At 40.9% G+C, this 25,000-nt stretch overlaps 1 protein-coding gene across 5 annotated transcripts in view; it reads right to left on the bottom strand.

Moving 5' to 3' along the window:
- Positions 1-25,000, bottom strand: part of LOC122328832 (utrophin-like) — a 167,864-nt gene that overhangs the window by 51,903 nt on the left and 90,961 nt on the right. For 4 of the 5 annotated variants that reach the window (XM_043224832.1, XM_043224827.1, XM_043224828.1 and 1 more), the window contains 7 exons: positions 19,390-19,562; positions 18,199-18,355; positions 9,561-9,690; positions 4,862-5,130; positions 4,073-4,219; positions 2,969-3,047; positions 945-1,005 (listed from right to left, as the gene is read on the bottom strand). In XM_043224832.1, the coding sequence (XP_043080767.1) occupies positions 945-1,005; positions 2,969-3,047; positions 4,073-4,219; positions 4,862-5,130; positions 9,561-9,690; positions 18,199-18,355; positions 19,390-19,562 (1,016 nt within the window). Of the gene's footprint in view, positions 1-944; positions 1,006-2,968; positions 3,048-4,072; positions 4,220-4,861; positions 5,131-9,560; positions 9,691-18,198; positions 18,356-19,389; positions 19,563-22,343; positions 23,171-25,000 lie in introns of those variants that run through there. The other variant, XM_043224830.1, reaches the window with a different exon arrangement.

The following is a 25,000-nucleotide window of genomic DNA, read 5'->3' as shown; positions in this document are numbered from 1 at the left end:
TATATTGTTACAAAAGATATTTATTTCAAAGAAGCATTGGAAATGAATGTTCTAGTCAACAAAGAACCCCGGGCTGGGGAAAAACACTAAATCGATTCATCTCAGTGAATCGATCTCTTCCAGTATTTATTTCAGCAAACGTTTAGCACAAGATCTGATTAATGCGAATCTTATCATTAGTCTTGTCCCACTAGATACCCGAACAAAATGATAAACGCAACACTTATCCAAAGCATCCCAAACGCTCTCAATAGGTGACATGTCTGGTGAGTATGCTGGCCATGCAAGAAATGGGATGTTTTCAGCTTCCAAGAATTGTGTAGAGATCCTTGCAACATGGAGCCGTGCATTATCATGAGGTGATGGTCGTGGATGGACAGCACAACAATGGGCCTTTACTGCTGACAATATTTAGAAATGATTTCTGAAGGATCATGTGATGCTGAAGACTGGAGTAATGATGCTAAAAAATTAAGCTTTGATCACTGGAACTAATTACATTTTAAAATATATTCACAAAGAAAAAAAGTTTAATTCAATTCCTTAAAGTTTTATAGTTTTTATCGTAATTTTCATTAAATAAATTCATCCTCAGAGACTTTCAAATCTTAATGCTACTCAACTCAAACTTTCGAATGCTAGCGTGTGATGAAATACAAAATACGTCAAATACAACAATCTGATCCCCAAAATTTAGGTCGTAATGCGTTAACGCCAAAGTGAATTTACGGTGTTGTCCCTGCGAGCCACATATCAGCTCAGTCCACCAGGTCAAACTCCGAAACAGCCAGTGTGTTTTTAAGTTAAAAAGCGGATTTCACACCATCCGAACGCTGGTGTCAAAACGACTCGGTTCCGCTCCGCCAGCTCTGAAGTGAAAGCGCCCTTAAAGAGATCAGTCCACACGCAAACAGATGTGCAGCTACGTCCGAGGGAGCACTTACTTGATGTAGTAGGGCACTTTATTCTGGGACACCGCTCTCTGCCAGGGCAACTGCACCGAAGCTGCGGACACATAATAAAAGATTGATTAGAGCTAAGATCGGGGGTCTGATCACGGCTCTGTTGGTAAATGAAGCATTAATTAAGAACATCTCCGTCATATCAGCGGACTCTGGCTCTTTTAATTTCTCCAGACACTAAAGCATCGTTCCCGAGCTTCGCGCCGGATGAAATATAACGCAGGGAACCGCTCTCTCAGCAGAATATACTGTACGCAACACTGAGAGCGCCACGGGATTCGGGACGGTGCAACTTCAAAGGCTCTAAAAAAGTTCTGAGTGATAGAGAGCTTTCCGCACGTCTCGTGTCAGCATTACACAAAACACCGAACCGAGCGGATCTCCGCACGCCACTGAAGCCGGAGAGAGACACTCGTTTTACGTATTTTTATTGTTACATCTTATTTAACACAATGTAATTGGCGCATTTTCACCGTTTATTTTCAACTGATCAAATAAACGCGCGTGTTAATGGCTGCTCTCCACAGCCCACTGAAACAGAAAACAGTGGACAATTAACCTCTGAATTATTAAACACAAAAGCGCTCCCAGTGTTAAAGTGTATACGCGCGCGTCTGGTTATCTGACACCGGCTGCTTAATTTTTCATGGCTGACATTTACTGTTTGTGCGAGTAAACTCGCGCCAATTAAAATCAAATTCATTTTAATTATTTCTGTCCCCCTCAACGAGAATGAGTCGGCAAATCTCTGGTAACTATTAACGCTCTACGAAAGCAATTACGGCCGTGAATATTACATGAACGTTAAATATTTAAAGTGGAGACCGAAACGAGTTGCTACTGTGCTCGAATAAATAAATTGAAAAAAAAAATGCAAGGGTTTTTATATCTTCAAGACGAAAATATCTTAGTAAAGTAACATCAGACCAACAATTCTGAAGTATAAAGCGAGTGTTTTGTCAGATTTATGTTCGGTTATGGGTTTGATCAAACACTAAGCACTTATATTAGCGTAAGCATCTGAAAAACGGCAAAACAGGTCTCCAACAGAGAGATTAAATTCCCGAATAAAGCGCGGTAGTGGTCAGTGACTCTGGTTTAATCGTCCAATAATATCCCGTTTCCGTGTGCTTTATTGTTACTGACTGCATTCAGGGCTGTTATGCGCGACGATCCGCGCTTTCCGAGTTTTATTTGCGCGGCGCTGCTCGGGACGTAGCCTATCGGTGATATATATACAGAACCAGACCCTGAGTGACAGAGCAGGACAAGAAAAAAGCGGTGTTGATCAGCGTTCAACTCCGTTTTGCTCGTATTTTTCTAAGCCTATAATTTTAAATGACAGCTGTCGCATTTGTTTTCTACAGTGTAGCAAAACGTTATATTTTGACGTGACGGATAAATTAGCTAGTGTATTTTTGTGCACACTACGTTTTTTCTTTCTGCCACAATTTTTCCCTATCGCGGCCTCGATTTTAACCGAATAGTCTCATGACAAGGATAAAAATAAGAAATACATTTCCATTTTCACCAAGACGGACAAGAATGCAAATGTCTTAAGATGCAAAATTCGTTTAATATTTGGCCGTCGACAAATTCCAAACCTCTTGAGAAAACGGATAAAATAACGAATGCAATTTTGCGCAGGCTCCACTTCTACTTCGTAGCCAATCTTGTTTTCTTTTCGTAGCAGAAATTGAAATGGAAACCTAAATTGAGCGGGAACGTTCGGGAAGAAATGTATTCTAGCAAAGAGAAAAATGGGTTCCCTTCTGCATCTTAACTAGCTTAACCGGCCAGACTTCACCAGTTAACCGATTTCACTAGCTGTCCATCGACTTCACCAGCTTTAAACTAACCAGAACACCAAGAAGTCATGCTGGTCTAAGCCGGTCTTTTAAGGAGGGCATGAAATAGCAAAGTACGCCTTAGCAAGCACCACCGACTTTTTAGAGTGAAATAAAGCTGACATGATGGTGCGAATTTATTCATGTGTTTTGACTCACTGGATAAGAAGTGTTGAGAAGAGGGTCCAAAATCCCTGTGCGCTTCCTGTAAGAGCTTCAACCTGTCCTCTACAGCCGCCTGGAGAGACACAGAGACGAGGAGAGAGAAAGTTAGGTGGGCTGCTTAAATGGAATATGACAAACAAGCTGAAAAAAATACAAAAAAAAACAACATCCACAGTCACAGCAGGGGACAGACCTCAGCGTACGTCAGAGAGCGTGCTAAACAGATCCTGAGGAAAACTGATCGTCACAGCTCACGCACACACTGAGGACGGGGATATTTTACTATCGTTTATCAGAAAAGAGCTACGAATTTAAAAAGACAAAACGGTTGTATTACGGTTGTGAGGATATTCAATGGAAATGTGGTAACACGGGTAATACTGGGATCACTGTGGCTTGAGTTTTCCATTCCATTAATTTCCTTCGGTTTTTAAATAGCCTGTACGAGGCGAAATTTGCAGCAATTTGGCAACAAACAGCCGTTCGCTTCTAGTTAGTTTGAGTTTCCCCTCACTTTCCTTTGCTTTTAAAAAGCCTAGTTTAATAAAAATCTAAGCGCATTTTACTTCCACTTTTACAACGTAAAGCTTTAATTAACGAAACGTGAAGAAATACGCCATGCTGTATGCCTGATATAAAATAACATATAACTGACACAGAAGGTGCTTTTGCATTTCGTTTCGAAACTCTTCCGTCATCGAATTGTCGTTTTCGCCTCTCTCTTCTCGTCAGTCAGCTCGATGTGATAAAATAAATCTATATGATCTGTGCTCTGCGGACTGCGGTCACGTTCAGTTTCAATCGTCTGTTTCAATTAATTTTAGAATTAAAAACATCTAAACGACGGCGAGGGACGGTGTCTCGGTGGGTTCACTGGAGTTGCGGTTTAAAACCGGTAGGAGCGTGTATGAAACGAACGAGAAGAGGAAGAATTGGGAATAGAAAACGAAACGGAGAGGAGCATTCAGATGACCTGCATGAAAAGAACTGGAAAGGAAAAGAAAAGTGAACGAGGAAATGAAAAGCAACAGAAACGAGGTGATTGAAAAAGCAAGGAAAAGCAGCAGAAAGTGAAAACGCTGAGGAAAGGCAAAGGACCTGCAGGAGTTTCCAGCGCATGTTGAGGTTGTCTAACTGACGGCTGGAGATGGAGGACAGCTGGACGTCCAGCGGGGTCAGCTGACCCGCCAGATCATTCACAGCTCGGACGTCCTGCTTCAGAGGAGCCGTCTCTTCACGGAACGCCTGAAACACACGCAGAAATAAATCGCATTAACCATCTTTATCTCTGCATATCGCCCAAACACAAATTTAAATAAATCATCAGCCGGAGCGTTTGGCGATGACTCACAGCATGTGTGAGAGGTGTAACGGCGTCATCGCGGGATAAAAACTATAAAAATAGCTTCAGGCAGGAAAATGATTAACTAGAATAATCCTTTAAGGAATAGTTCACACAAAAATGGAAATTCTATCACTATTTACCCTCCCTTGTGTTATTCAACACCCGAAGGATTGTGTTTCTTTTATGGAAAACCTTACGATGGAGAAATTAAACTAAAGGTTCGCATTGCTCTCGTTCGTACAATGATAGTAAAAATGACCAGGGCCTGTCATACTGTAAAAAAACTCATTTATTTTGTTATCTTTTATGCACCTCTTTGTCATTTTTGTAGCTCCACAGCCCCATTTCCTAGTAGGGGAAAGCATCATGATGAATATCTTCTTTTATGCTCCACAGAAGAAAGTAAGTCACAAGGGATTGAAAATAAATCACGGGTGAACGCTGACATTATTGGTGCATTGACGTGATGAGTCGTCATTTTTACATTTAATAATCCGTGATGAATCGACGGAGCTTTCATAGCAGCAAGAGCGGTAACGTACCGTTGTTTTATCGATGTGATCCTGTAGGGAATCTATGAGGAGGTCTCCCACGGGTTGCCAGCCTGCCTTGAGCTCCTCGGCCTGGGATAGGCGCAGGTCCAGTTGGTCCATGGAGCTCTGGAGATCCTGGAGTTTATCCAGCGCTCGGTCCACCTGCTCTTGCCAGGTCCCCGCGTGTCCCACCAGCCTCTCCCAGCGCTCGCCCACCTCTGCTGTCTGCTTACGAATCGCTTTAGCCACCCGCTGGGCCTTCTCCTCCGGGGTCAGCTCTGCGAAAAAACCCAATTTAAATACATCTTCACTTCAGTTGACCTCAATTAAATTCATTTTGCAAGGTTTTGTAATAAAAAGTAAATTCAGCCGGCAACAATTCTGGAACGGCTTCTATGTCCGTAATGTTGTGTCTGGGAACAAAACGTAAAAACTATGGGCTTTATCACACCTGGCTCACTTATTTCGTAACCTTTCGTGTTTTCTCCCTTAGTTTCGTTAAATCCATTACACTCGTGCAAGAAATGCATTTGGACGCACACCACAACAATCAGTCAATTGCCTAAACAATGTGGCCTCTACCTGATTGGAAACAAACTCTGGAATGGTTTATTTGTGGCGAGACAGCAACGCAATCCCGAAAGCAGGAATCAAGGTTCAACATCTGTACGTATATAGCTGGTCTGTATCTTGACAGATGAACACAAGAAACAAGATCCCTGAACACAAGCTCTGACCAATGAGAAGACGCACACGTGACTTCGGAAACCTTTTAAAAGCACGCCTAACCAAGTAGAAAACATTTATTTTAAGACCTTGTTTTGGAAGCAACCAAAAGATCTACAGCTCTGAAACCTCAATAACAACGATAATCTCAGCTGATATTTGTGTATGACGATAAAAGGGTTTCCTTTTCAACAGAGCACCTGAAAACCAGAGTAATAAATGGCCAAAACAAGTTACAAGTCACAAATACATCAATTCTAACAGAAAGTATTTTTTGCATCTCGTCACCTAAGAAACAGTTGGTTTGTGAGGAGAGAAATCACATTTATTTCTTTACAAAAATCAAAATAAAACTGCAAAATCAATGATGAGATAACAGCCTCTTAAACATCTAATAAACGTCCTTCAAAAAATGTCACCTATGTCCTTGTCTCGTATATGAAGATCCTGTGAATGCAGTCACATTCACGTCAAGTAGAATTATTGACAAATAAGGGCAAAACGCGCAATAACTTCAATGACCTGTATATTGCAATATCATTTCTATCATTGCAGAAATAAATGCAGAAGATGGCATGCAGAATGGAATGAGTTCGTCGTTACTAATTACAAATGTATTAAGAATTAAAAATGCCTTCAAGTAGAGAGTAAAAGTATCTTTGATACTCAGTAAAATTAAATCGTAGCCAAAAAGTTGGGCAATATGACCAAAATCTTATATCATGATATGATTAATTTTATTTCATGGTAGCAATATTTATATAGATTTTCTCTCTATCACTGTTTGATAAACATGAATTATAGCAGGAATATTAGACCTCTGTCACTTTAAGATACTCTCTCTCTCTTAGTAATAAGCTTTCACTTAAAATGTAAATTACCGTGTCCATGAGGAAACTTGCAAAGACGGGCATTTTGACCATTCAAGACCTATAAAGGTTCAGTACCAGAACAGTTCAAAAGTGAACAAGCGTGTTTCACGACAAAACACCGTATCAGTCGTTTTTGATAACTTTAAATTGGTTTCATTTTTATTAAACCTGATCTGAACTCATCCATTCTGCATGAGCGCGAGACAACAGTGCGCTTGCAAAGAGAGCCGTCTAAACTCGCTCGCCCGATCGGCTGCAACTGCGATTGATTTTATCGCGTCTCACCGCCAGACAGACCGCTTGTTGATTGGATCATATCCCGTACGATAAAGCGGCATAATATCACAGCAAACCGTCTGCAATATCCTGCGCATTTGGGATATGCCCGCTGTGCGACCCCTAAAATGTTGCCAACGTGAAGCTTACTAGCGTTCATTGCGCGTTTATCAGTATGACCACACCTCGACTTTTTTTCCACATTGCGGACGCCCCCCGTTCAGAAGATACGCTCGGTCATTTAAGAAAGCGTTCGCTAATGAGCCACTCGACTAATGAGCTAAACAGAGAGAGGTTTACAGACGACAGGAGGCAGATGTTTGAGCAATTTAGAAAGAGCCCAGGGCATGTCTTCAGGCAGGGCTGCAGCATTAACATCTGCTCTTTCATTCGGCTTCCAGGCTTTTTGAGGACGTGAGAAGACACTTCGGCTAATGTCACCGTCACAAACGGCAGGACCGATTTCTCCATTGGCCAAACGCTCACCTCTATCTTTCATCTTTATATTTCTGTTTCAGCCCGAGCGAGAATCAATTTACAATTCAAATGCGTTCAAGCGTTTCTGGAGAGGTTTGAAATTCAATTAAGATCCAGGGGTTGACTGGAAATGAAAGTGACGGTGTGGCGGCGGCTTGTTTACGCTCATTTGATGACGAGCGCTGGAACAGATTGCTTTACATTTTAAAACACACAGTTCAATTTGGAAAACACGGATTCGTGCGAACATTAGTCGTGTATGATTTTATCTGGGTAAGCCGCTCCCGCTGCGTGGCGAGAGAGAGAGAGAGCGCGGGAGCCGGTTATCGGTTCAGATAGCTGAGCTCCGTGCTTTGATCGCGGGGATAAGAGAAAATGGAAGTGCGGAGATCGCTCGAGGACTGAATGGAGGCACGCGAGATTGCTCTAGGTGTTCGGAGAGAGACGTGGGGAGAGAGATCAGAAAACGCTGGCCTTCTGAAACCAGCTGACTTCAATAGCGGTGAACGTGAAAGTGTACATTTGTGCTGAGATTATTAAAATAAGCTTACAAGCGAAGTCACGCCGAATCTGCAGCCTCAAAATTCTACGGAAACGTTCTAAGACTGTAACTTTAGGGTTGTGAAAAAGTAGATATTTTGCATTTAAAAAAAAAAAAAGAGAAAATACAAATAATTTTTATATATATATATATATATATATATATATATATATATATATATATATATATATATATATATATATATAATGTTTGATATAAATACTATTATACTACAATATAATAATATTAATAATAATAATATCAATAATGATAAAAAAACTTAATACATCAACAATTTATTGAAGGCCATTTTTGCCACTGAATAAAAAGTGAAGAAAGATAACTGTGACCTTTTAATCTTACAATTTTATTTGCAGTTACAAAAAAGTTTATATTCTGCCTTTCTCGCAGTTCTGAGAAACACTTTAAAATTGCAAGATGCTATCTTATATCTTCTAAAACTACTTTTTACCAGTCTAAATATTTAGCCTAATTTGATAAAGCTGCCAGACACCAAAAAGAGCACATTCTCCTCTGCATATCTTGCCATTTTAAAAGGCTGGATTACATGGAAGCGGTTCCTCTATCGGGAAGATGTTTTAAAGATGGCTTCAACTGTTTTTATCCATTGCGAATTGTCAAAGAAAAATCAATGAGGAACCTTCGCGTTCTACAGAGTTAAGAAAGTCAAATCTAAATGACTAATACAGTCTGCTTTCCTCAAGAAGCCACATAATTTCAGATGTCCTTCAGGTCTGTAGCTGAAACGGCTCGGGACGAGTTACGCGGTAAACTTTATTACACACAGTTTAGATCACTAAGCCTCAGTACGTGCAGCGCTAATAGATCTGCTCGCCTTAGCAAACACTTTCTGCTCTAGATGACTTTGGCGTTTTCTGAAAGACAGAAACGTTGAGCTTCAGGACGTTGAAGAGTGGAAATAGCCTGCGGTCTCTGATCTGCCAATTAACCCGGTTTCACCGGGCATTCACACACTCCTCCTAAACGCCTGCCGAGAAGCGTGCGCATGCGTACCCACGCTCGCGCGAGCGGCTCTCTTTCTATCCGATAAGTGGTATCTGACGTTTTGTCCTAAATTAGCTTTTCAAGCGGGTCCCAGCGGAAGTGTCCAGAGAGCGCTGGAACTTTCCAGACATCAGATAGTGCAGTTAAGAGCGTGTTGACAGGAGGTGTCCGACTTATCAGAGAGTCACTTACATCAAAGAGCATCCCTTAGAGAGTGTCCGAATAAACTGGTCTGCGGTGTGTGTGTGTGTGTGTGTGTGTGTGTGTGTGTGTGTGTAGTCATGCTCTCATGCTGGTTTTCTGAAGCATTGAGTTTCTGAAGTATGTGCAGAACGTTTACTGTAAAAGGTACTCTCTCTCTTCACAAACAGCGTTAGAGGCAAAGTAACATGAGTTATGTAATCTGATTACTTTTTTCAAGTAACTAGAAAAAAAAACATGTTACTTTTTCATTTACAAGAAAGCATTTGAGTTATTGTTTCTTTGCTCTTATTTGTGACCCGGGACCACAAAAGCAGTCGTAAGGGTTAATCAGTAAAATTGAGATTCATACATCATCTGAAAGACGAACAAACAAGCTTTGCGTTGATGCAAGGTACGTTAGGATAGGGCTATATTAGACCGAGATGAAACAACTCGAAAAACCTCGAGCTGTTTTGACAATATTGAGAAAATCGTCTTTAAAGATGTCCATATTAAGTTCTTAGCAATGCATATTACTATTTTTTTTTTGTCTACGTAGCACTAAGTGCATGGGGGGATAGCAGGAGGAAGAAATAACATCTTTCACCAGTTTTGGGTTGCAGGTTCTTGCGTGGCTCTTCGGGTCCTTCGATGGGCTGGTCGGCCAGAAACATGCGCGCCTGATCCAATGTGCTGAGAACCACATGTTCACGCTCCTTAAGCTCCGCCCTCAGAGCCTGAAAACAACATCAACATCACCTGTCAGTCGGCCGTAAACGGCTTAATCGTAGAAACATGAACAGAGAGAAATAAAACTATTTGATGGCACTAGAATAGAGAACACTTATTCACTATTAACTACAAGTTCTCCTCATTTGCTGCTTATTAATAGTTAGTGCAGTAGTTGTTATGTTCAGGTGTTGGGTAGGATTAGGGATGCAGATAAGGTCACGGGGAACAAGGCATTAATTAGGTGCTTGATTACTACTAATAAATGGCTAATAGTCTCGTAATATGCATGCTAATGAGCAATTAGCTAAGAGACCCTACAGTGCAGTGTTACTGAACGTACATAGATGGATGAAAGGACTAGATCTGACAGAATTAATAGATGGATGGAAAGATCGTTTTGCCTGAATACACTAGAAAAAATATGCTATGGTCATATATTAAATCTACTTCTATATAAACGAAATAATATAAATATATGCATGCAAATGCATGCTGTATGAGCTGTATCCCTGCTTATGTTCTGAGAGAGTGTGTGTGTGTTGCGTGAAAGCAGGAGATCGGTGAGAGCAAAATGAAAAACAAAGAGATCAAGAAAAGGTGAGAACAAAGGCGGTGAAAGATTGATAGGGTGCACGTGTAAAACGGACACCAAAGAGCAATTGCAAACGCGATCTCCGAGGTCAAACGAGGCATTTCCGCGGGGTCGCACGCGAATTAGCCAAACTAATAGCCGTCCTCGAACTCAGACAAAACTAATTCCCGCCTTCAGGCAGCGCAGGACTTCTGTACGGCCGCGCACACAATTAAAAGGAACGGCCCAATCTCAGCGGAGAGGAAAAACTGGATTACCATTCCTCTGATAGTTGGGCCCCTCAGGCTCGACTGGAGAGCAGGGTCACGGCACCCTCCACACTTCTGAAACGGTCGTTAAACAGAGCCGGAGGAAGCGATAAGCCTTTTAATTACATCCGGCTACAGTAAACCTAGTGAGCACCAGCCACGCATTAGAGGAGCGCTCCATTAAACAGCATTGTGAAGATGATAGGGACCCGAATTAAAAGAAAAGATAATCATAACGATTAAGAGCAAGATGAGGAAAGGGATACATAGGAGGTCAAAGAAGAACGTCATACATGAGCACAGATCCAGGAGTAAACTAGTCAAAATCACCTCGCTTTTTGGTATCTTTCAGCTGCGGCAGTGGTTCTGACAGCATTAAATATACAATATACACACACAGCCGCATTTCCTATTAATGTGTCAAGTTTTTGGCTCAAAAACAGCTCCACTCCGAATCGTTCCTGAAAGGGTTTCAGTTCACCCAGAAATGAACATTCTGTCAGCATTTACTCGAGGGCATATCTGTACGGCTTTCTTTCTTCAGCTGAACGGGAAAAAAAAGATGCTGACCGGACAGTTGCTCGTCCCCATCCACTCGAGGCTGAGGTTGTCGTTTATCCCTTTAATGACAAGTTCTGTTGATTCTAATAATTAACCTCTTAATTAATTGAGCAGATTGGGACATATCATGCTTTGCTTTTTTTTGCATTTCTCCATGTTTCCTGCTCTTCTTTCGACCTCACCAATGATAGATGATTGCAACTTTGTAGCATTTCATTAGGGATGGTTCACCCCAAAATATATGTTCCGTCACTGCCAAAAAACTTTCATTCATTTTTAAAACACAAATTAACTTTGTTCCCCCATCGGAAGTCCATTACACCAAAACTCTGATGCTTCAAGTCCAAAGATTAAAGTATTTTATATGAACGAGGCAAACAGAAGGTCAATCGTACTTTTCCAGAGTTTAAACACTTTCAAATCATTCAAAAATAAAAACACGAGAACTTCAACCAAGAATAGGACAATACACCATATTTATTTCAAAAATAAAAAAAATCTGCCTTTCCAACCAACCCCCTATAACATGGTCGCGCCTCCATCTCGGCTCTTCCAATAACAAAATAAAAGTCCTCTCCTGGTTAAATATTTTTCCTTCTAATGAAATGTCCATGAAATCAAGCATACGCCAAACAGCTCCAATAAAGTGACAGAGTACCGTCAGTAGGCTTATATTAAACAGCGATTACTTTTACACTGAACTTTTAGTACTTAGGGTTGGGACTTTCAATGGAGAAACAAAACTAATTTTATGTTTCACAAAAAAAAAACCCAAAACGCCTTCACTTCACGCGTTTTGACACAAATCAATCATTTCAATTTGAGCAAACTATCCCTTTAAGACGCAAAGCATGCTTTAGTAAACAAACTTCAACATCAGCGGCGAAAATCGAAAAGCTCTTCCATCTCTCTCTTTCACAAAGATGATGACTGCTTCCACTTTCAAAGCCAAAAAGCTTCAAACTATCATCAGTGCTCTTCCTGAGCTCTTAAAACACTTCTGACAGACACAAACAGCAAACACACACAAAAAAAAAGCGCGTGCATCCACAGTCCTAAAATGGCACATAATGAATAACCTCTGTGCCTGGAGTGAAAGACCATTCAAAACCATCAAACGGCAAACTACTCAACGCATCCTGAACACCTTTAAAAGACTCCCGGACAAGCGCTCTAATGGCTCGCTCCAGCCAAAACATCCTCGAGGCTTGTTTTTGAGGAAGATGGATGTGGAGGGAGGCTGAGAGACTGTATTGTCCGTCAGTTGTTGCGGGATCTCGCCCTCGACAGACCGAAGCCGAGGTCTAAGAAGCTTAAGTGGTGCCAAAGTGCCTCTTGTTGCTATAGCAACGCACATCAACAATAATTATCTCCGGCGCTGCTCTCTTCAGTTTTTTTAACTCAACCTAATGGAGACCCTGTTTATAAGTCAGGTTCAGTAGAGTCCAGCGAGGCATGCCGTCAATTACGCCGGCTTTGAGGAAAACCAACAGAAAATCTGTCTTCGGAGTAAAGCGCGCAGCCGTAACGTGGATATCTGAAGAGCAAATGTCAACAAGACCGAAAAGCAGAAAAGCTAGCATTTTTGTTAAAGCATTCATACTGAATCATTTGTTTAAAAAAAATCTAGTTTCTACTCTTTATTTTTTGCTGTAAAAGGTTCGTATGATTTTATGCTGGATGTTTTTCACTGCGATACGGGTTTAAGTGATTTTGCCGTTCCCTTTCTTTCCTTTTTTTTTTCCTTCTCAGAAGAAGACAGAAGGCTTTTAGAGCTACGGCAACAAAATAAACGCTCAAGGATGTGCATTTTTCAATATATTTTCTATATATTATTGTTCTTGTGCTGACGGCGGGATCGTTTTTCTATTCAGGCAAAGTCTATTTTTTGACGTCCTTGCATGTGTTTCTGGGCTTACTTGCTGCGCATGGATCTGACATACATGACGCGTACCGTATAGACACACACTACCACCTCGCTTCCTGTCGTATTTCAATGATGTAGAAATGGCATCAAATGCGACGCGGTCGTTCATCTAATATAGGACCGCATATGAAAGCGGCCTGGCCCTGGTTTGAAAAAAATATGATTTGTGCTATTAGACTGTCATAAGAAAATCAGATATGGGTCACATTTGGGCAAAAAAAAAAATCGATTTTAGCCTAGAGCGTGAACTAAGATTATCTGTCCTGTCATAAATGCAAAGTTATTTTGTTTGTTTTTGTAGTGGCACCAGAAGATTTTTTAAATGTATATATATATTTCTCATTCTCCATGATACCATAAATGCTTAAAAATGACTTTTTGACGTTAATATATAACGAAATGTGATTTATTTATTACTCCGTATCATTCCTCCAGATCACAAGATCCTTCAGAAATCATTCAGATATCCTGATTTGCTGCTCAAGAAACAATTATTACTATTATCACTGTTGTGCTGCTGATAAACGTGTTCAAACCACTTTTTTTCCCCCCCAACAGGAATATTTCACAACATTATAAATTGTTTTGAATCTGCAGAAACTATACAGACAAAACCAGCTGCGATTTTAGATCAGAAATGCCATTTTATTACATTATTCTCATATTAACGTGTAATGTTTAGCTGATGCAACTACTCTTGGAACAAACTACGTGGGTTACACTTTCTTTAACAGTCCAATTCTCACTGTCAACTAACTACAATTTTGCCTCAATACACTAACTATGACTACCTTTGTACTAACTACATGTCAACTAGTTCTCATTCAACCACAACTGCATGTCTCTAACTCTCGGAGCAGACTGTTAGGGTAGGTTTAGTTTAGTTAGTAGAATGAGTTGACATACTTGTAAAGTTTCTGATAGTCAGTATGTAGTATGTTGTGGACCAGTGTTAGAAGTCTACTCTATGTCTATTAGTTAGAGTTACTTAAGTGGACGATTGAAATAAAGGGTTACCTTAAGTTTAGATATGGGGTCAGGTTAAAGGATCTACAATACGGCCAATATGCAAGTTATATGCGCACTAATAAGCATAATGAGATCAGGTCCTTAAGGTGTAACCAGTAAGTAAATTAATGTCCAGAGAAAATCGTGGCAAATGGCTGAAATTGCATTCGACCTGGAATATTCTTTGGAAGAATGAATAAAGAAGACAATCACTTATGGACTAAATGATATCTAATTTCTTTAAAAGGCTAAACCGGCTCACGTCCTTAAGTTCCTGGCGGCGCAGGCTCATGACGTACAGCTAAATGCAGATATATTCACACTCGCTGCTCAGTCTCCGTCTGTCAGAGATCAGCTGCTTACCGTCCCGTAACGCAGACAGCTCTCTTAAAACGGCTTCTAGAAACCGAGCCGGTCGACAGACGCGTTTATCAGCTACAACACCATCTGCTTCGAACGCTTTCAATTAGGACAAGCGGAGAAAGGGCGAAAGGCTTCAGCACAAATCAAATCTCCAAAGACAAAGGCATTTGCGATGACGCGCTATCTTTCCCCCGGAACCGAAAATACCACACAACTAGCTTCCAATCCGCTTAAAAGCGTGTAAACTGAAATCGACGTTCATGCCTCGACTGAGATCAGGTAGAGCTTAAAACGTCAGGTGAGCAGACCGAGCGTCTTTCATCTCTTTATTGCTGCATAAAAGAGTGATTCTTATTAGTTATAGCGAGGTCGCTCTTTCCAGACTCGGGTCAGAGAAAAGTTTAAGGCCTCGGGTGGCTTTAATCTGTCTCTTATTTAACACTTGGGAGATTCAAGACCCAGACGATCAAAATAAATCACACAGACGTCGCCGTTATTGAACAGAGCTCAGCCGGCGAAGTAACAGCAATCAGTGCAAAGACGGTTTCCAACTTTTTTTTTAAGGTCATTATTTCTTTTCTGGGTGTCTGGACTAAAAAACCTTAGAGTGATGTGACTAATGCAGCATGATAGTGGTTATATAAGCCTTCCATGAAAAATTAGAAACTATGCGCATATAAATTTCAGTCTGTTCTTCACATTAAACTATTATATTGCGTCAGAGGACTTATGGAGCACTTTATGATGCTTTTATAGAGCTGCTCTGGTCACTGAATGGAAAAGAGAGGCACAGACATCTAGCTAAATCTCTTATTTTCCATAAGGGAAACATCATTTTGTTATTATTTATCTGATTAAAACACTGACAAAAATAGCGTGTGATGAATCGCCGGTCCTTGTAACGGTCAAAAGCTTCAGTTTCATACCTTTATCGGAGAATAACGCACACTCTCCAGCTCACAGAACTTTCCTAAACGGTGATTGATAGTTTTAATTATAGCAGCAATAAAGGAGGCTCTTCTATTGGATAATTAGATGTGTGATTAATAAACACTATTACGGAGACATAAGGACCAGAGAAATTTAGCGCTACTGTCCTCAAGTACCTTTTACTCTTAATGGCCAATGATCAAATGAATGCTGTGGATAAATGATATGAATATGCTAATAGACGCCCGCCGCGAACCGAGACACTGTATCTATCCATCTATCATCACTTTTGATCAGTTTAATGCGTCCTTGCTACTGAAAAATACTAAAAATTGAGCACCGTCATAAGAGGAATAAATTGCATTTTAAAATATATTCAAATAGAAAGCAGCTATTTTAAATACTAAAAATATTTCGCTTTGACTGATGCTGTATAATACACATCTTTTAGTCGAAATAGGAATAAACATATATAAGCGAGTGAACTTAATGAAATGAACTAAAAGCAAAACAAAATGTAATTAAATGGAAAACTATTAAATAAGAGTTGCGTAATAATCTAGACGGCGTTAAAGGAAACGAAAGCATTTAAGAACGTTTCCGTTTTTTAATGACATTTTTGAGTTTCTCAGAAAGAGATGAGCTGAATGTCACTACGATTTTGTTTCATAAACAATATGAAACCTTGTAAAAGCATCAGCTCCGAATGATCTTTTCTATTAAGATCTCCTTGTAGCTTCACACTTTCAACGTCAAATTAAACTGTGTAACTTTTTAAAGGCATAAATACATCCCAGCATATCATGCTTATTAATGTATTAAATAAAATATATTAATTTACCGGAGTTGCCGCTTGAATATTTAAAGTCCAACAAAAATGCAGTTTAAAAATCACCTTTTCAAACTGACAAAGGCACCGCTCCCGTTTCATTTAATGGGCTCATTACACTCAATTAATCTTGGAATAAAGGTCATTCTGCGTCTCTTTAACTGGCTCTGTGTCTTTATCAGTGAAAGTTTCCAGACAGACAATGTGTTCGGCTCTTCTAAGTCTCTCAGACCTCACACAAATTATTCATTTTCACTTCCATCTCGTGTTCTGGGGCGCTCTATCCTGGTCGCCCGGTTGGCGCGGCACACTAATCAGCCGTGACGTGTTCAAAAGGCCTGGCGTTTTGTACCCACGCGGCTAAAGCTCTTACCGGGCCAGCCGGCTCAAAGACAATCTATTATAAGAGCCAGAGAAAAAGATGAGGTGGAGAGAGGGAGAGAGAGAGAGAGAGAGAGAGAGAGAGAGAGAGAGAGAGAGAGAGAGAGAGAGAGAGAGAGAGAGAGAGAGAGAGAGAGAGAGAGAGAGAGAGAGAGAGAGAGAGAGAGAGAGAGAGAGAGAGAGAGAGAGAGAGAGAGAGACAGAGAGAGAGAGAGAGAGAGAGAGAGAGAGAAGTCAAAATGGGGGGCAATCTTTCTCTTCGCTCCAGAGGATCATTAGTCAAACTGTCTGAGAAAGAGAGAAAGAGAGAGCGAGCATAACCAAACTGTCACAGACTCGTTACGGTTTCAACCTTCTTGCCACCTTCCCATAATTCCCTGCGGTGGTTTCGTCTGGTGTGTAGGTATTCCCGCGTCACACAGCAGAAAAACACGCCTGATCGAGAGCTTATGACAGAAACTGCTCTCTGGATCCGTGTATGTAAGCATTTGAATATATTTGTGCGACCCCGGGTCAGTCAAACACTGATTAAAATGTTTTTTGGGTAAAGGTGAGTCGACGCCGTGATTGTGCGGCTCAGGCCTGCTATTATCTTGATTACTGTCATTATCACGCAGACGGTTAATGACACATTTCGGTCATTTGTTAGGTCGGTGACACTCTGTACACTGCACTGCAGGAACACAATATAATCGTTTAGCCGAGGGGCATAAACACGGCAATATTTCCTGCAGGAGAATCTGACGAGAGGGAAAAAACTGTGCTGAGGGTGATAGCATGGAGAGGAGAGACGGGTAGGAGACGCAAACAAGAAAGAGGATGAGACCAGAGAAGACAAAAGACTAGACGACGAGAAGAGAAGAGACGGACAGTGAAAAGAGGAAGAGACAAGATGAGACGAGTCAAGAAGAGGAGACAGGACATGAGACGAGACAAGAAAGAAGAGACAAGTGAGAGACGAGAACGAGAGGAGACATGATGATAGAGGGTTTACAGAATAGGGAATGAGAGAGAAAAAAAACGAGAGACACTGGAGACAAGCAATAAGAAAAAAGATGAGACGAGACCAGTCAAAGAGAGAAAAGAAGAGAAGACGAGACGGAAAAGCAAAGGGAAACGAATGAGACGCATTGAGTAGACACAGATTGAAGAGGAAAAAGGAAAATGCAATGAGGTGAAGATTAAAAAAAATGGTGATTGGACATGATTAAATGTAAGAGGAGACCAGCTAAGATGAGAGAAGAGAAAGACGCAATGAGTAAGAAGACGGGTTCAGAAGAGACAAATGAGAAAAGAGGAGAAGGGGTGAAATGATAAGAAGTTACGAGAAGAAGAGTGATGAGAAATTAAACGAAAGAGGCAAGGAAACAGATGAGAAGATGAGATGAAAGAGGAGAAGAGAGAGATGGACGAGGTGAGATGGAATGAGAGGAGACGAAGAGAAGAGAAGAGAAGAGAAGAGAAGAGAAGAGAAGAGAAGAGAAGAGAAGAGAAGAGAAGAGAAGAGAAGAGAAAGGACAATGAGGATGAGAAGTTCTGAAGAGACAGATGAGACAAAATGAGACGAGAGGAGATTAAGAGAGAGAGGTGACGAGACATGGAGAAGAGAAAGGTCTGAAAGGAAGGTAAAACTGAGAGGAGACTAGAGGAGGAAGACAGAAGAGCTGATCTCACCGTGCAGTGGCTCTGCTGCTGCAGCACTGTGGGCACGTCTCCTCCGATGGGCATCTGTTTGTTCAGCTCCTCGTCCTTCACACTGATCCAGCGGCCCAGCTCCTCCAGCACCGACAGAAGACGGCTCCAGCGCTCAGCACTCGCCTCCAGGTGAGCCCTGCACACACATCCACACACTTCTGAGTACCACAGGTGAAGCCTGTGTGTGTGTGTGTGTGTGTGTGTGTGTGTGTGTGTGCGCATTAAAATAAACGTAGGGGAATGTAAAACGCATTTTAAAGCATGTGTGTGAAAAAAAATGGATCCTTAAAAAATGCAAGGTCAAAGTTATATATCTTAAATGCTTTAACAAATGTCTCAATGACCATTTAAAAGGTCTGAAATACGGGATGGAAAGACAGCCTGATGTGATCCTCAAACCTTAAACGGCTGTGATTTAGGAAATAAATACGAGCGCTTCTCCAAGACAGTGCTCAAAGCAGTTCACATTTAAGCCAATAGACTGATTATGACCTACTACTTATCCATTATAAAGATGTTTACTTTGTGCCGTTTATACTGTAATGTGTTGCAGAGGGTTGCTTATTTGATCTACAGCAGCCAGCAGTAGTAAAGCATTGATATTTCAAAATAAGAGTCTTGAGCTATTTATAATTATACAGATACTTGTATAACTGTACTAAAAAGACTATGCCAATATAATTGATACAGTTTAAAGTAAACACATGAGTAATGTCTCCTTGTGTCATTTTTTTGACGGAAAACAAGTTACAAGTTATATTTCATTTTAATTTGAGTTTTTTTATGTGCTGATTTATTTTTTTAAATGAAGTGTCAAGCCCTGATGTGTGTGTGTGTGTGTGTGTGTGTGTGCGTTAATGGATGCATTAGCAAGACTTGTAATTACATGTGTTCACTAATTACTGACTAATTAGATTAGAACACAATTAATGTTTTCTCTCACACACACACACACACACACTCCTGTTTGTCCATTGTGCCACTTGAAATGGTAAACACACACACACACACACACACACACACACACCTGCTCAAATTGAAAAGTGAAACACAGCTCCATTTTTCTAAGTGCCTCGTGTTTGATGGTTTTCAAGTGACCTTAACATTACTGTGTGAGCACTTGAGATGTGTGTGTGTGTGTGTGTGTGTGTGTGTGTGTGTGTGACTGACCGTATATTGGCTGATTTGGCCTTCAGGTCGTTCCAGCGATGGTTCATATCATCCAGCCTCTGTTGGAGGAAAACTGCTTCCTCTGAGCTCCCCAGAGCCTTCACCATCTTCATCTTATTCCCATCCACACTCCTGAAGACATCATTATGAGCCTCGATCTCCGCCTGGATGTCCTACACACACACACACACACACACACACACACACCAGAGAGAGAGAGACTGCTTTAATTGCACTGTTACCACCTTCATTATGTGGATTCGTTAAAAGATAAATAAATCAACAAAGACAACCAGAGACGTTTCCACACCTCCGCTGAGAGGAAAACACACAATTAAAGCTGTCAGTCTGATACTCCTACACACACACACACACACACACACAGTGTACTGAACTGAAGATTAATCGCACTACATGTGAAAGCAAACATCCAATATAATTATGAGGCGATACCTAAATAAAACATAGATTTTTGTGTCTATTTTGGGTTTATTTCGTTTCAGCAGATTATTGAGCCGTGTTCGCGTTCCTTAGATAACAGAGCACAGTAACTCATATCCTACAGTATGACGAAAACACAATTTATCAGCACCTGCATCGTGTTTAAAATCAAACTGTGACATCGAACTGCCTTCGAAGTTTAGGGAAACGCACAACGCCAGGAACACTGTCACCATTCCTATCTAACACACATCAACCTCGACCGGATCAGCAGTTTCCGTTCGGTTTTTCGCTCTCTAACAAAACAAACCGTCTACTTTCTGTCGGTCAAACTATTTTAAGGTGTTCTTCTTACACATGTATTAAACCCTTAGCCAACACTCAATCCTAACCCTAACCATATAGTAAGTGCGTGTTGTTAACTAACACTACTTAACTGTATGCTGACACAGTAACAAAGATGCCCCAGTCGTGCTTATAAAGCTTGCTTGGATCTGAATTTGACATATGGAGACGTGTAGAGGTCAGGAGGAGGAGGTTTTTACGGTTCATTTGCAAAGTGCACTCCGCAACTTGACAAACTCTCTCTCTCTATCTATGTCTGTCACTCTTTGAAACAACATACAGCAGAACACCAACGAACACGCACGACGCTGCTAATCGTGTGAGGGAAAGCAGCGTTGCGTCGAAGGTTTCTTGATAGAAATTGGTGAGACTGACACGAGAGCCGACTATTAAACTGTCTGACTGACGTATAAAAGGATCTTTTTGGTATCCGAAACGACAAAACCGTCAACGGAAAGATCAAAACAAAGCGGATCGTCTCAAACAAAGCCGCCATCGGAGGGAAAAAAAACTAAACTGACTGAATTTTTCGAAAGACTTTAAACGAAACCGGACCTCGTGAACTATGGAGAACGCGGCAAATACATTTTCCTCAAAAGACGCTGTCGGGCACGAGGTAAATAGGGCGGAGCATGCCCAGAATAAACACGGCCGCCCAGCCAATCAGATCGGAGCTGGTTATTGTCATTTATGACCGCAGCTTGAATCGAGAGAGAGTCTTCCTAATTTGCGTGACTCATGAACACACCGAGGGCGCTCTAGAAATCTCGTTTCTGCCGTTCATCTGTTATAGTTCTTAATGAAATATTTAACTGTGATCAATTCAAGAACGAGCCCCCCCCACACACACACACACACACACACACACACACACGCGCTCCTCATCTGGCAGTCTGACCTATTAAACGAGGCAATAAAAAAGCTTTTCTCGTTAATAAAGTTAAATAATTGCTTCTCGATCATAAAGACTCCCCAGAGCTGTCGTTCAGCGTGCTCTAATTTAACCAGACTTACCCACAAACCCCAGAGAGAGAGAGAGAGAGGCGGAGAGACACAGGTTAAAAGAAAAAAAATGACATTTTCATGTTTGACCTTTCCTTGTTTGTTGGTGGAAGCATCCTCATCGACCACACACACACACACACACACACACACACACAGGTGGGAGATGCTCTTCACACTGAGTGTGCTCTGAAAGCCTCTCTTTCCTGGAAGCAGTTACTGCACAGATAACACACACTTTTACCCAAAGTGACTAATTGTACACTCGCTGCAGAAGCGTCCCCAGCAGCGACCTGAGCTGTCTCTTGATCCGTGCCGAAACGGAGATCGTTCACAGATCAGACTTTATGGGACTTTCTACAGGTCAGGAAATGTTATAAATGCTTTATTTAAAAAGGTAGAAGGAAATGTAAACGTTTCTTTAGAGTAGATCAATCTATCCATCTATCTTAGTGCTGATTGAACATATCCACGATAGAAATGTTTAATTACATAATGTGATTAAAATAGATGTAAATATTTTCAAAATGCATACTGTATGTCTGCGTATCATACACACATACACACACACACACACATATATACATAATAAATATATGAAGAACACATATTTATGTAAACCGTAAGTCACTACACATCAGATTTAAAATTCATAAAAAACTAAATTCTTATAGTTCTTAATTATAGTAACGCTTCATTTTACAGTGCCCTTCTTACACGTTACACACACTTACCATATTAATAAATATAAATGACACATAATTATAAGCAACTAACCCTAAAGTACTGGTGCAAAACATTATTTTCTGTTTTGTTTTCATTTTAAAGTATCTTAAAATTTTATTTTTATTTATTATGTCTTTATAGCTTCTATTAAGCTTTAGTTTATTGAATTTTATTTCTACTTAAATTGAAAATGAGAAGTGCTGGTTAGGTTATCTGAAATAAAATAATACGTTTTGACATTTTCAGTTTTATGGTGTAGGTACACCTTTAAACACCTTCCGTAGGACACCTTTAAACAGTTCATCCCTAAAGATCTATAATGGCGTTCCAGATGTCGTCTCCAACAATCTGGTGAGAATGAGTTTTGGCACTTGTGTAACTTTCAGATCGAGTCGCCGAACCACCCTTATCCATTCCTCCACAATCAAATCTGAAAATACCTCCTCAAACTTCTGCAGCAACTCCTGCAAGCTGAAGTTCAGCCCAATCATCATGATCTCCGTCTACCTCTACCACGCTACATTCCAAAGCGCCAACGCCGGAGAGAAATCTGGCAACGGGTCAGTCTCCTCTGGGGGTCCACACACACACACACACACACACGCATCTTTGGAGACACACACACACGTCTGGCGGCGGGGAGCCTGTGCCGAAGCTCTGCCGCTCTGAGCTGAGAGACGCATGCTCCGGCGTTTAGGATCTTCTGCAGGCCTGGATGTCGGAGGCAGACCGAGGAGAGAGTTAAGGGATTCAACCAAGTATCCAAATGTTGGTTCAGTGATCTGGAGAGGATTTAGCAGCTTGTTCTCATAAAGCACGCACACACACGGTTCTTTCTCTCCAGTCCAGACACACACAGAAAGCGTCTTGTTCCTCCAGGTTCCTGTGACCCTCGGGCAAGCGTTCGTACTCAATTACCCGAGTCAAAGAGCCTCTGTGTGGACCGCTCTGACGGGCAGGGCAGGAGAGCAGCACGGCTGTCCGAGTCGCTCTCTCTCGTGGAAAACACGCTCTCAGAGACAGCGAGCCCAGAAGAGCGCTGGAGGTCTGATCTCGAGGAGAACATCTCCAAATCTAGACATGTGGAAAGGCCAGAAGCAGGTCTTAATCTTTGCTCAAAAGTTCCAGACGTCTCGAAGAACATCCATTTGGAGGTTTTCCTTCTAGGTGTAAAGATCTCCACAGTCAGCTTGGGGTTTTCCAGTACTTCCAAAAGTTTTGTTAAAACTCTCAAACTGTCCAGCTTTCCTCTTCTGTGGTCTACTCTAAATTGCTGGCTCCCAGAGCTGACTTTTCCCCTCTCTCTCTCTCTCTCTCTCTCTCTCTCTCTCTCTCTCTCTCTCTCTCTCTCTCCCCTGTCTTTTCCTCCAGTGGCAGCTGTTTATTATTTTATTCAGCATCCTCTGTTTCCCCTCCTCTTTCCCTCCACTCCTCCATCCCACTCCAAACTAACACACACACACCCACTTCCTGTAGGGCCCCACCATGAAAGAGAGTGAGCTCGGTGCCGAAAATGAAAAAGAAAAACGCTCGACAAGAAAGTGAAGGCGGGAAAGACAAAGTAAAGTCAGCATCTGTGAACATGTGAAGCTCCGAGACTCAAGCACGAGTATGTGCTTACGACGCAACATGTGATCTAGAGAACCACGTTTGCAGACTCAAATATCTAATAAACACACATGCATTTTAAACAAACAATTAGAAGGACACGCTAAATTTCTGACATTAAAGCAATTACACGTCACGAATTACAGCAATTAGCTTGATATCAGTACCAATATTGAACTTTGTGAAAATAGACAATAGAATCCAATAGGGCTGACCAGATACATGCCCTATAGGATACCTACATGTATCCGGTCAGTAAAGTCGGTTCTTTCATCACCTTCTCAGGTGATTCTTTGAGGTAGATTGTCAGTGATCTACGACTCGGTGTATTAACTGCCGCACCATTTGAAGACAGTTGAAGGACATTTACCGCTAATCAAAGAACTTTACTGACCAGATGCACATGAATATATCGATCAATATATATCGTCCAGCCCTAGCATCCGATATTGCAACAGGTGTTCATTTTGTTATCGAAAATGGTGACCAAAAATATTAATTGACAAAATAGTTTTTCTGTGACTGAGACGAGACGAAGACAAGATGACAATAAGGTCAATAAACAATAGCAATATGAACATACGTACCAGTTATATCATGACTATATCAACGCTTGATTCCTTTGGCAAAAAAAACACGAGACATCAAGAGTTCGAAAAAATAAGAAAACCTTCGGACTGTTCTACACTTCTATCCTACATGATATTTTTTCAGAAGTTTGTTGTTACAAGAATACTGTTGATTATATTTTTAGACCAATGTTTTGCTTATTTTGAGCAATCATGCATATACAACTCACAATAATAATCTTATAGTTAAAATACCAAAAACTAAAAAATTTCAAGTTTTCTTCGACTAAAACTACACATGATTCAGTGACTTTTTTTACAGTAACATACTGTAGACACTGGAGCTTATTGCAGTGGAGCAGTTACTGCAGGCGTTACTATTTACTGCAATAAATATTTGTGATATTGGGATTTATTGCAGTGACAATATTGAAACATCGTAGTGACATAATAAGACGATACAAATATTCCAACTCACTGCAGAGATATATGAAGCATATTGCAAACAAAGTAACTTCTTCCAGTGATTTGGATCAAACATTTTGCACGATTATTGCAGGAGATGCACCTTATTTTGCAATTTATATTTATTTAGCAAAATATTAGGGCTATAGGCAATATATATCGCTAGATATATTCATGTGCATCTGGGCAGTGAAGCCGGTTGATGGAGATTTACATCTAATCAAAGAACCGGCTTTACTGACCAGATGCGCATAATAAATTAATCACAGAGCTATAGCGTGATATATTTCGCCAGCTCTGGGCAGTGAAGCCAAGTTGATACGATAAGTATAGGCGAACTGCAAATAGTGCAGATTTAAGAACACATATTTTAGAGATGCATATAATGATGACACATTACACCACAAACATATATGCACGCACACACACAGTTAAAAAGCCTCGTCCAGTATGTG

This window comes from Puntigrus tetrazona, chromosome 23 (assembly GCF_018831695.1).
Source record: "Puntigrus tetrazona isolate hp1 chromosome 23, ASM1883169v1, whole genome shotgun sequence".
Taxonomy (NCBI): Eukaryota; Metazoa; Chordata; class Actinopteri; order Cypriniformes; family Cyprinidae; genus Puntigrus; species Puntigrus tetrazona.
The sequence above is the reverse complement of the archived record's forward strand: the minus strand, read 5'-3'. Positions and strand labels throughout refer to the sequence as shown.